Source organism: Abramis brama (genome assembly GCF_963993115.1).
Source record: "Abramis brama genome assembly, chromosome: 17".
Lineage (NCBI taxonomy): Eukaryota > Metazoa > Chordata > Actinopteri > Cypriniformes > Leuciscidae > Abramis > Abramis brama.
In genome coordinates this window covers 407501-420000 of record NC_139979.1, presented here as the reverse complement: position 1 = coordinate 420000, position 12500 = coordinate 407501, and the positions used below count along the sequence as shown (strand labels likewise).

Below are 12500 nucleotides of genomic sequence, written 5' to 3'. Positions count from 1 at the left end.
TTAAGAATTGCATGTTGTATTACAAGTTTTCTGAAATGTTATGTTTAAATGTGCAAATGAGGCACTTTAATTAAATATGCGCTCAATATTTGCATAGATTTCCAGAACAGAAATCAGAACATTGGATAAGCCACATTCATGATTCATGTTTGATTTTGTTGTCATATTAAAGGTTTTTACAGAGGGAATTTTGGATTTCTCTATTTATAACTCAAAAAACTATAGATATGAGTAAAACTGTAAAGTCTGGTGTGTGTACGGCTGCTGAAGTGGAGATTTATGACTCAAACTCACCGCCTTTAAAGATCTACAGACGCAAATGCACACATACACACACGCATGCATACACACACACACACACACATTCAAACACGTAAACACACACACACAGACGCATACACACACACACACATGCACACATTTAAACACATACACACACGCACACACACACACACACACACACACGCATGCACACATTTAAACACAAACACACATGCATGCACACACACATTCAAACACGTAAACACACACACACACACGCATGCACACATTTAAACACAAACACACATGCATGCACGCATATAAACGCATGCACACATTCAAACATGCATGCAAACGCACACACGCATGCACTCATTCAAACAGACGCATGGCACACAGATGCATGCAAACACACACACACAAACACACACACATACAAACACATGCATGCACACACACACACACACAGCAAACACACATACACACACATACAAACACATGCATGCACACACACACACACACACATAGCACACACACATACACACACACACACATACAAACACATGCATGCACACACACACACACACACACACAGCAAACACACACACACACACACACACCCACACACACATACAAACACATGCATGCACACACACACACACACACACACACATACAAACACATGCATGCACACACACACACACACATAGCACACACACGCACACACACACACTCTCTCACACACACACACACACACACACACACATACACACACACACACTCTCACACACACACACATACACATACACGCATGTACGCACAAATACATGCAAATAGATAAAATGCAATAAAATAAACACTTAAATGTGTGTTCTGCATGTTTTCTTTCCACTAGTCAGAAAAAACACGTTATGAAAAGCCAAAATGTCAGAATTGCCCAGTGCATGAGAAGCCGCTCACGTGTGTTTCCTCTGTGCCTGCAGGTGGCGATGTCTCCAGGAGAGGACGGTCTAATCGGGATCCCCTTCCCGGAGCACAGCAATGAGCTGCTGTCCCGTCTCAACGCGCAGCGGCGGACCGGGCTCCTCTGCGACCTCACGCTGACCTCTCGCGGCACACGTTACCCCACGCACCGCTCCGTCATGGCGGCCGTCAGCCTGTACTTCCGCCGTCTGTTCGGCGCGGAGGAGGGCGATGAGGCGGGCGAGGGCGTGGGCGACGGGTGCAGCGTGTGCCAGCTGGACTGTGTGTCGCCCGACGCGCTCGCCGCGCTGCTGGAGTTCGCCTACACCGCTACGCTAACCATCCGCAGCTCGGGCATGCGGGACGTCCTGAAGGGGGCGCAGCTGCTGGGCATCCAGTGCGTGGCGGACGCGTGCCGGGACATTCTGGGCGAGGCGGGCGATGATCTGGCGAATCCCGTGAAGGAGGCGGAGCGTTTGCCGTCCCGTCGCAAGCAGGACCGGTGCTCCGTAGCCAGAGCCGTGTCTCCCGCTAGACCTGTTAGCTTCATGGCGCCCGCGTCTGAGGATACGCCTGAATACGGTTTGCTTCCCACACAGGGACGAGAACCACCCGCCCACCGAAGGCTCCTGATGAACGGAGCCGCGCACGAGTCCTACAGGCCCGAAGACACGCCCTCTGAGGAGGAGGAGTCTGGGGTGCAGGGGCGGGCCACGCCGCATCACAGCCAATCACAGCAGGGGGACGGGGGTGGGGGCGGAGCCACGGTCGGGAGCGTTCGTAAGAGAAAGTCTCAGACACCTCAACAGTGTCCCGTCTGCCAGAAGATCATCCACGGGGCCGGAAAGCTGCCGCGACACATGAGGACACACACGGGCGAGAAGCCGTTCCAATGCTCGGCCTGCGGCGTGCGCTTCACACGGTACCAGACACACCTTTAATGCATTTTGCTACTTTGTGATTGTTAGAGAAAATTACGAGCAATTTCTGAGTTTGTTTTTGACTTCAGAATTAAAATCTCCTAATAATTTACTCACCCCCCCCCCCCCCAATTACTAGCGATTTCTGAGTGAAAATTGTTTCTGCAAAATTGCTATGATTTGTATTTGCCTGTAAATGTGTTTGATTAACGTTGCAGTTAATCTCTCTTATTAGCAATTTCTGAGTGTATTTGTGTTTTACTTCAGAATAAAAATCTCCTGATAATTTACTCCCCCCCCCCCCCCCCCACCACCACATCATCCAAGATGTTCATGTCTGTCTTTCTTCAGTCGAAAAGAAATTAGGAAAACGTTCCAGGATTTTCCTCCATATAGTGTCTTCAATGGGGTCCAACGGGTCGAAGGTCCAGATGTGAGTTTCAGTGCAGCTTCAAAGTCTCGACACGATCCAGCCGAGGAATAAGAGTCTCATCTAGACAAACCAGCGGACATTTTAGAACTAGATAAACATTTATATACTTTTAACCACTAATGCTGGTCTTGCACTAGCTGTGATGCGACACACATTACGTCATCAGGTTGAAAGGTCAGTATATGCAGTAAATTCCTGGAATGTTTTCCTAATTTCTTTTTGACTGAAGAAAGAAAGACATGGACATCTGGATGACGTGGTGGGGGGGTGAGTAAATTATCTGGAAATTTTAATTCTGAACTAATCCTTTAATCTCGCTTGTTTCCCATCTCAGGAATGACAAGCTGAAGATCCACATGCGCAAGCACACGGGTGAGCGCCCGTATCCGTGTCCCAGTTGTCCCGCCCGGTTCCTGCACTCCTACGACCTGAAGAACCACCTCTCGCTTCACAGCGGCGACCGGCCCTTTGAGTGCCCGCTGTGCCACAAGGCGTTCGCCCGCGAGGACCATCTTCAGCGGCACCGGAAGGGCCACAGTTGCCTGGAGCTCCGGACCCGCCGGCCCCGGCGCGGACCCGGCCCGGATCCGGGAGCATCTCCTCCCACAGAACCCTTCGGCCTCCATCAGCAGCTCCCGGACCACATGAGCGCCGTCGCAGGGCTCCTCGAGGGCCACGGCGGACCCGTCCCGGGGGTTCCACTGCTGGCCGGCACCCGGATGCCCTTCCCGGAGCTGTTGTGGCGAGCCGTCACCGGACCTCTGGGAAAATCCCTGGAAAAACCCGAAGGAGACTCGTCTCCGCACGGGAGTGGCTCCGTCACACACAGAACGTGGGAAGAGGAGGATGAGGAGCAGGAAGTTGCTGGCGAAGAGGAAGAGTGACGTGTGTGTGTGTGTGTGTGTGTGTGTGTGTGTGTGTGTGTGTGTGATCCATCATATATCAGTGGTGTAGTCGCATCATCTTCTGTTTCTGGTGCTGGTGGAGCCCATGAAGAATCACGCAGGGTCTTGTTTTGTGCTTTGTTTCTGCGGTAGGAGCCCATGAAGAATCACGCAGGGTCTTGTTTTGTGCTTTGTTTCTGCGGTACAGGGTTTTTGTATGAATCCAAGATTGACTGCTTTTGGAGATTCGTTAATGTTCACGCTATGCAAGATTTCAACACGATGGAGTGATTGAACAAACCTGATTTAAAAAAAACAAACAACTTGAGTTAAGAATGTAAATGAAGCAGCTGGAGGCGGAGAGGGGGCGTGGCCTTGCTCTAAGCGGACGTTTATATCGCCACCTACTGGCGCTCAGGACATCATGACGGGGAATATACTGTAGCTGCTCTTAAATTAGCCTTTTCCAAATAAAGAGTTTGGAATTTATTTTTTCTTTAAATGATAGAATTTCCTTTCATACCAAAGAATATTGGTTAGTAACTGAGATTAATTATATGTCAATGAATTTTTCAGATATTTGTAGCCTTTAAATGTGTTTTTTTTTTCTCTGTCTGTCGTCTTTGAGGGAAAGACTTAAAAAGGACCAGGTCTCAGTTCTCACACATTTAAAGGGCTTTCAGGACTTGAGAATCTTAATCGGACGCATTTGTTTGATTTTCGTTTACGGTGGTTTTTGCTTGTTGGAGAGGATGATTTGATTTCATCCTGAATTTATTTTAGAGGATGCATCTGGTTTTCCTGCGCACTCATTTTCTTTAAAGAAGGTGACATGGCAGGATGGAGAATTCTTTTGTATATTGTTCTATTTATTTATTTGTCGGTTTGATATTTATTGTGACTTTTTCCTGGTTGAGGCGCTTGGGTTATTCTGCATCTTCTCTTCCTTAGAAGAATCGAATCTTCCTTCTCTTCGCTTCCTTCAAGACTCCTTGAGTCTTTGAGTTTAGTCGGAGCGACTCCTTGAGTATCTGAGTCGTTGAATTCAGTCGGACTGACTCCTTGAGTCTTTGAGTTTAGTCAGAGCGACTCCTTGACTCTTTGAGTTTAGTCAGAGCGACTCCTTGAGTCTTTGAGTCTGAGTTTAGTCTGAGTGACTCCTTGAGTCTTTGAGTTCAGTAGGAGCGACTCATTGAGTCTGAGTTCAGTCGGAGCGACTCATTGAGTCTTTAATTCTGAATTTAGTCTGAATGACTCCTTGAGTCCTTGAGTCTGAGTTTAGTCTTAGTGACTCATTGAGTCTTTGAGTTCAGTTGGAGCGACTCATTGAGTCTGAGTTTAGTCGGAGTGACTCCTTGAGTCTTTGAGTCTTTAAGTTTAGTCAAAACGACTCCTTTAGTCTTTGAGTTCAGTCTGAGCGACTCCTTGAGTCTTTGAGTTTAGTCAGAGCGACTCCTTGAGTCTTTGAGTTCAGTCTGAGCCACTCCTTGAGTATCTGAGTTTTTGAGTTCAGTCTGAGCGACTCCTTGAGTCTTTGAGATTAGTCAGAGCGACTCCTTGAGTCTTTGAGTCTTTAAGTTTAGTCAGAGTGACTCCTTGAGTCTTTGAGTTCAGTCTGAGCCACTCCTTGAGTATCTGAGTTTTTGAGTTCAGTCTGAGCGACTCCTTGAGTCTTTGAGTTTAGTCAGAGCGACTCCTTGAGTATCTGAGTCTTTGAATTCAGTCGGACTGACTCCTTGAGTCTTTGAGTTTAGTCAGAGCGACTCCTTGAGGATCGGTTCTGCCTTTCTCCTGGTAATGGCCTCAGGTGGACGCGGGTGAAGCCGGATCAGATGTAACGTGTGCAAACGCACATATAAACGCTCAGGTGCTGTAGAGAACTGAGATTCAGATGTCCTCTCTTTGCAAGTTTTGCACATTGAATTTCTGATTAAAAGTTCAATCGCCTCCGATGACCAGCATAGAAACAGACAGAATGAAATGTGGAGGAGCCTTGCCTTTCTTAAAGCAAATACATATCTGAGATATTTTTGAGATTATAAAATTATTTGCATTATATGAAATGAGTCATTAATGACTTCAACTATAGCTTTAGCCGCTTTCTTTTCGCTCTCGACCTTGTATATCAAATCGATCTACAGTCTCAATAAGACACACGCCGAGCCTCATGGGAAGCGTGTCGGGATGCATTCTGGGATTTTCGTCTGGTGTTAGTTACTGTACTGCTGACAGTAGGGAAACTACCCAAAGAGGTTTATTTGCACTAAAACGGAATCTTTGTGTTGTGAAATATTATCTTGTTCCACTTATGATGATTGTAAATCCTCAATTTCTTCACAAAAAAAACTCTTTGCATCATGAATATTAAGAACTTCGCTGAATTTTTATATGTAAAAAGGTCAAGCTGCCTTAGTTTATTTTTTATTTTATTTTTTGCAACTATTCTCAGGAAATCTTGAGCCATGCACTAAAGTGGTTATGCAAATGTTTGGTGAATATTAATTTATTGTATATATTTGTGCTTGGAAATATGAACGCCCTGTTATTAAGTAAAGTCTCTCCAAAGACATTGTTTATTCATTGATGTAATTGAATCTGAGTTGTTTCGTATGTTGTGAGTGATTCGGGTGACGGGACGGGCTCCTGCTCAAAGCCTTCAATCAGGGATCTGTTTTCTGTTCAGAGTCAAATCTCATTTCTCATGTTGTACAAATGAAGAGCAAATAAACAAAGATTTACGTTGAATCGACTCTGCTGCCTCCTGCTGATCCTTCATCACACACAAGTTCAGTGTTTTCATCTCCTGTGGTAAATGTGTTCCTGGCGCGCGTGATCTTACGGCGTGACGTCACAGCGTTCTAATTAATATTCATGAGCGGCTCCTCGAATTCTGGTGCAGGAATATATATTTTCACTATTGATTCTTAAAACATGTTCTTTTAAAACTTAATAAATGACTTGTGCGTTTTTTCTATGTTATTACCAAAAATTATATTATTTTATAGCTATATGTCTGCAAAGTTAGGGGTAAGTTTACCTAATGTAAAAAATATATATATTTTAAAATAATAAAATGTATGTTTGTAATTGTATTTTTCATGCCAACGTTTGCTGTGGAATTTTGTCTTATGATGGTAATGACATGAAATCTGAGGACAGCTATATTTGTGCTGAAATGAAAATGTCTTTCACAAAAAAGAAAAATTATTGAAAACTGGCTTTTGTTGGAATCTAGAAGAAATCATTTACATGTGAATGTATGTGTGGGTTTGATTTTACCATTAAAATACCGTAATAAGCTGCTTAAGTAGCATTACTCGATACATAGCATATTCTTCAGTGTACATTTTCAGTTATTTATAAAATAATTATGGGCTGAACCTTTTGAAATATTGTTCATTGTTTTGACTAAATGTATTTGTCTGTAGTTTAGTATTTTGGCGGGGTTTTCTCCTTTTGTTTTTGTTAAATATTAATCTGAAGTGGAAGTTTCTTGACAATAAGGTGAATAGTCAATAAGTTTCCTGTAAACCCCACTTTTAATAAAAATGTGAGAATCGTGTAATAATAACCGTCACTCATATTATGGATGAATTCAGCGTTAGTCTAGTTTCTGTTTTGTAAAATGATTATTGTCACAATCAACACTGTAGTGCCTAATATTTTATAATAACCTACAACAATACAGCAATGAAGCACACACGACACAAGCCTATAATCTTATTTCCCTCTGACGATTCCGAGAAACTTCACGTGGTTTTAGTTCCACCTGCTGGTGACGAACATGATAATATTATATATTTGTTTATTATATATCTTTTTATTTTATTAGCAGATTAGTAAAAAAATAATAATTCTTTTTTCATTTTCTTTTTTGACTCTGTAATTTCTGTATTAAGAATAAAAATGTGGAAAAAAAAGAGAAAAAAAAACATTTGTGAGGGGAGTTTGTCAGATGAGTTCTGCGCATGCGCGATGTTAGCGGAAGTGACGTTGACGGCAGTGTTTCCGTTGATGGTGTGTCTGCTCGAGCGTCAGATCGTTTTTGATCGGTTCGGTTTATCGTGATCAGAAGCATAAACTCAACGCGACAGATGTCATTCGGTGTCCCGCACAGCGGCGGGTAAGTGTGTGTGTGTGTGTGTGTGTGTGTGTGTGTGTGTGTGTGTGTGTGTGTGTTCGGGCGCTCGCGGCGCGAGTTCGACGGCTCTGCTAATGGCGGGTGTTACGTAACAACAAACCGACATTAGCAGAGACATATGAAACATAATTCATCAGATATCAGATCATCATATGTTCCGCGCTGTCGAGGTTTATCAAACAGTAACAGTTACCATGGTGATACCGTGATGTTTGGACCCAGAGAACAGTGTGAAGTGTGTGATCAACATTCAGTACCATGGTAAACATCAGAAGTGCAGCGGTTGATCTGATAATACTGATATAATCGCATTCAATAAACGTGTCACAGTATAAATCTTCATCCAATCAGTGTGTGTGTGTGTGTGTGTGTGTGTGTGTGTAACAGGGCTCTCCGCCTCAGTGTGTGTGTGTGTGTGTGTGTGTGTGTGTGTGTGTGTGTGTGTGTGTGTAACAGGGCTCTCCGCCTCAGTGTGTGTGTGTGTGTGTGTGTGTAACAGGGCTCTCCGCCTCAGTGTGTGTGTGTGTGTGTGTGTGTGTGTGTGTAACAGGGCTCTCCGCCTCAGTGTGTGTGTGTGTGTGTGTGTGTAACAGGGCTCTCCGCCTCAGTGTGTGTGTGTGTGTAACAGGGCTCTCCGCCTCAGTGTGTGTGTGTGTGTGTGTGTGTGTGTGTGTGTGTGTAACAGGGCTCTCCGCCTCAGTGTGTGTGTGTGTGTGTGTGTGTGTGTGTGTAACAGGGCTCTCCGCCTCAGTGTGTGTGTGTGTGTGTGTAACAGGGCTCTCCGCCTCAGTGTGTGTGTGTGTGTGTGTGTGTGTAACAGGGCTCTCAGCCTCAGTGTGTATATGTGTGTGTGTGTGTGTGTAACGGGGCTCTCCACCTCAGTGTGTGTGTGTAACGGGGCTCTCCACCTCAGTGTGTGTGTGTAACGGGGCTCTCCACCTCAGTGTGTGTGTGTGTGTGTGTAACAGGGCTCTCCGCCTCAGTGTGTGTGGGTGTGTGTGTAACGGGGCTCTCCGCCTCAGTGTGTGTGGGTGTGTGTGTAACGGGGCTCTCCACCTCAGTGTGTGTGTGTGTGTGTGTGTGTGTAACAGGGCTCTCCGCCTCAGTGTGTGTGTGTGTGTGTGTGTGGGTGTGTGTGTGGGTGTGTGTGTAACGGGGCTCTCCGCCTCAGTGTGTGTGGGTGTGTGTGTGTGTGTGTGTGTGTGTAACAGGGCTCTCCGCCTCAGTGTGTGTGTGTGTGTGTGTGTGTGTGTAACAGGGCTCTCCGCCTCAGTGTGTGTGTGTGTGTGTGTGTGTGTAACAGGGCTCTCCGCCTCAGTGTGTGTGTGTGTGTGTGTAACAGGGCTCTCCGCCTCAGTGTGTATATGTGTGTGTGTGTGTGTGTGTAACGGGGCTCTCCACCTCAGTGTGTGTGTGTAACGGGGCTCTCCACCTCAGTGTGTGTGTGTGTGTGTGTGTGTGTGTGTAACGGGGCTCTCCACCTCAGTGTGTGTGTGTGTGTGTGTGTGTAACAGGGCTCTCCGCCTCAGTGTGTGTGGGTGTGTGTGTAACGGGGCTCTCCGCCTCAGTGTGTGTGTGTGTGTGTGTAACAGGGCTCTCAGCCTCAGTGTGTATATGTGTGTGTGTGTGTGTGTGTAACGGGGCTCTCCACCTCAGTGTGTGTGTGTAACGGGGCTCTCCACCTCAGTGTGTGTGTGTGTGTGTGTGTGTGTGTGTAACGGGGCTCTCCACCTCAGTGTGTGTGTGTGTGTGTGTGTGTAACAGGGCTCTCCGCCTCAGTGTGTGTGGGTGTGTGTGTAACGGGGCTCTCCGCCTCAGTGTGTGTGGGTGTGTGTGTAACGGGGCTCTCCACCTCAGTGTGTGTGTGTGTGTGTGTGTGTGTGTGTGTGTGTGTGTAACAGGGCTCTCCGCCTCAGTGTGTGTGTGTGTGTGTGTGGGTGTGTGTGTAACGGGGCTCTCCGCCTCAGTGTGTGTGGGTGTGTGTGTAACGGGGCTCTCCACCTCAGTGTGTGTGTGTGTGTGTGTGTGTGTGTGTGTAACAGGGCTCTCCGCCTCAGTGTGTGTGTGTGTGTGTGTGTGTGTGTGTGTGTGTGTAACAGTGCTCTCCGCCTCAGTGTGTATATGTGTGTGTGTGTGTGTGTGTGTGTAACGGGGCTCTCCACCTCAGTGTGTGTGTGTAACGGGGCTCTCCACCTCAGTGTGTGTGTGTGTGTGTGTGTGTGTAACGGGGCTCTCCACCTCTGTGTGTGTGTGTGTGTGTGTAACTGGGCTCTCCGCCTCAGTGTGTGTGGGTGTGTGTGTAACGGGGCTCTCCACCTCAGTGTGTGTGTGTGTGTGTGTGTGTGTGTGTAACGGGGCTCTCCGCCTCAGTGTGTGTGTGTGTGTGTGTGTGTGTGTGTGTGTGTGTGTAACAGGGCTCTCCGCCTCAGTGTGTGTGTGTGTGTGTGTGTGTGTGTGTGTGTGTGTAACAGTGCTCTCCGCCTCAGTGTGTATATGTGTGTGTGTGTGTGTGTAACGGGGCTCTCCACCTCAGTGTGTGTGTGTAACGGGGCTCTCCACCTCAGTGTGTGTGTGTGTGTGTGTGTGTGTAACGGGGCTCTCCACCTCAGTGTGTGTGTGTGTGTGTGTGTGTAACAGGGCTCTCCGCCTCAGTGTGTGTGGGTGTGTGTGTAACGGGGCTCTCCACCTCAGTGTGTGTGTGTGTGTGTGTGTGTGTGTGTGTGTAACAGGGCTCTCCGCCTCAGTGTGTGTGTGTGTGTGTGTGGGTGTGTGTGTAACGGGGCTCTCCGCCTCAGTGTGTGTGGGTGTGTGTTTAACGGGGCTCTCCACCTCAGTGTGTGTGTGTGTGTGTGTGTGTGTGTGTGTGTGTGTGTGTGTAACAGGGCTCTCCGCCTCAGTGTGTGTGTGTGTGTGTGTGTGTGTGTGTGTGTGTAACAGGGCTCTCCGCCTCAGTGTGTGTGTGTGTGTGTGTGTGTGTGTAACAGGGCTCTCCGCCTCAGTGTGTGTGTGTGTGTGTGTGTAACAGGGCTCTCCGCCTCAGTGTGTGTGTGTGTGTGTGTGTGTAACAGGGCTCTCCGCCTCAGTGTGTATATGTGTGTGTGTGTGGGTGTGTGTGTAACGGGGCTCTCCGCCTCAGTGTGTGTGTGTGTGTGTGTGTGTGTGTAACAGTGCTCTCCACCTCAGTGTGTGTGTGTGTAACAGTGCTCTCCACCTCAGTGTGTGTGTGTGTACCAGGGCTCTCCGCCTCAGTGTGTGTGTGTGTGTGTGTGTGTGTGTGGGTGTGTGTGGAACAGGGCTCTCCACCTCAGTGTGTGTGTGTGTGTGTGTGTGTAACAGGGCTCTCCGCCTCAGTGTGTGTGTGTGTGTGTGTGTGTGTGGGTGTGTGTGGAACAGGGCTCTCCGCCTCAGTGTGTGTGTGTGTGTGTGTGTGTGTAACAGGGCTCTCCGCCTCAGTGTGTATATGTGTGTGTGTGTGTGGAACAGGGCTCTCCGTCTCAGTGTGTGTGTGTGTGTAACAGGGCTCTCCGCCTCAGTGTGTGTGTGTGTGTGTGTGTGTGTGTAACAGGGCTCTCCGCCTCAGTGTGTGTGTGTGTGTGTGTGTAACGGGGCTCTCCGCCTCAGTGTGTGTGTGTGTGTAACAGGGCTCTCCGCCTCAGTGTGTGTGTGTGTGTGTGTGTGTGTGTAACAGGGCTCTCCGCCTCAGTGTGTGTGTGTGTGTGTGTGTGTGTGTAACAGGGCTCTCCGCCTCAGTGTGTATATGTGTGTGAGGTGTGTGGGTGTGTGTGGAACAGGGCTCTCCGCCTCAGTGTGTGTGGGTGTGGGTGTGTGTGGAACAGGGCTCTCCGCCTCAGTGTGTGTGTGTGTGTGTGTGTGTGTGTGTGTGTGTGTGTGTGTGTAACAGGGCTCTCCGCCTCAGTGTGTGTGTGTGTGTGTGTAACAGGGCTCTCCGCCTCAGTGTGTGTGTGTGTGTGTGGAACAGGGCTCTCCGCCTCAGTGTGTGTGGGTGGGTGGGTGGGTGGGTGTGTGTGTAACAGGGCTCTCCGCCTCAGTGTGTGTGTGTGTGGGTGTGTGTGGAACAGGGCTCTCCGCCTCAGTGTGTGTGTGTGTGTGTGTGTGTGTGTGTGTGTGTGTGTGTGTGTGTGTGTAACAGGGCTCTCCGTCTCAGTGTGTGTGGGTGTGTGTGTAACAGGGCTCTCCGCCTCAGTGAGTGTGTGTGTGTAACAGGGCTCTCCGCCTCAGTGAGTGTGTGTGTGTAACAGGGCTCTCCGCCTCAGTGTGTATATGTGTGTGTGTGTGTGTGTGTGTGTAACAGGGCTCTCCGCCTCAGTGTGTGTGTGTGCGTGTGTGTGTGTGTAACAGGGCTCTCCGCCTCAGTGTGCGTGTGTGTGTGTGTGTGTGTGTGTGTGTGTGTGTGTGTGTGTAACAGGGCTCTCCGCCTCAGTGTGAGGTGTGTGTGTGTGTGTGTAACAGTGCTCTCCACCTCAGTGTGTATGTGTGTGTGTGTAACAGGGCTCTCCACCTCAGTGTGTATGTGTGTGTGTGTAACAGGGCTCTCCGTCTCAGTGTGTGTGTGTGTGTGTGTGTAACGGGGCTCTCCGCCTCAGTGTGTGTGTGTGTGTAACAGGGCTCTCCGCCTCAGTGTGTGTGTGTGTGTGTGTGTGTGTGTGTGTGTGTGTGTAACAGGGCTCTCCGCCTCAGTGTGTGTGTGTGTGTGTGTGTGTGTGTGTGTGTGTGTGTGTGTGTAACAGGGCTCTCCGCCTCAGTGTGTGTGTGTGTGTGTGTGTGTGTGTAACAGGGCTCTCCGCCTCAGTGTGTGTGTGTGTGTGTGGAACAGTGCTCTCCACCTCAGTGTGTGTGTGTGTGTGTGTGTAACAGGGCTCTCCGTCTCAGTGTGTGTG

At 48.3% G+C, this 12500-nt stretch overlaps 2 protein-coding genes across 15 annotated transcripts in view; both read left to right on the top strand.

The window, feature by feature from the left end:
* The window catches only part of zbtb7b (zinc finger and BTB domain containing 7B), a 36872-nt gene extending 30662 nt beyond the window's left edge, over positions 1 to 6210 (top strand). For 4 of the 6 annotated variants that reach the window (XR_014603247.1, XR_014603248.1, XR_014603249.1 and 1 more), the window contains 3 exons: positions 1245 to 2146; positions 2912 to 3584; positions 3637 to 6210. Coding sequence is in view for 2 of the 6 variants with exons in the window: in XM_084089605.1 (XP_083945731.1) it covers positions 1245 to 2146; positions 2912 to 3461 (1452 nt within the window). In the remaining 4 variants the exon portion in view is untranslated. Of the gene's footprint in view, positions 1 to 1244; positions 2147 to 2911; positions 3609 to 3636 lie in introns of those variants that run through there. The other 2 variants (XM_084089605.1, XM_084089606.1) reach the window with 1 other exon arrangement.
* Positions 6211 to 7429: 1219 nt separating this feature from the next.
* Positions 7430 to 12500, top strand: part of khdc4 (KH domain containing 4, pre-mRNA splicing factor) — a 29257-nt gene continuing 24186 nt past the window's right edge. For 5 of the 9 annotated variants that reach the window (XR_014603244.1, XR_014603245.1, XR_014603246.1 and 2 more), the window contains exon 1: positions 7442 to 7584. Coding sequence is in view for 5 of the 9 variants with exons in the window: in XM_084089603.1 (XP_083945729.1) it covers positions 7556 to 7584 (29 nt within the window). In the remaining 4 variants the exon portion in view is untranslated. Of the gene's footprint in view, positions 7585 to 12500 lie in introns of all 9 variants that reach the window. The other 4 variants (XR_014603243.1, XM_084089600.1, XM_084089602.1 and 1 more) reach the window with 3 other exon arrangements.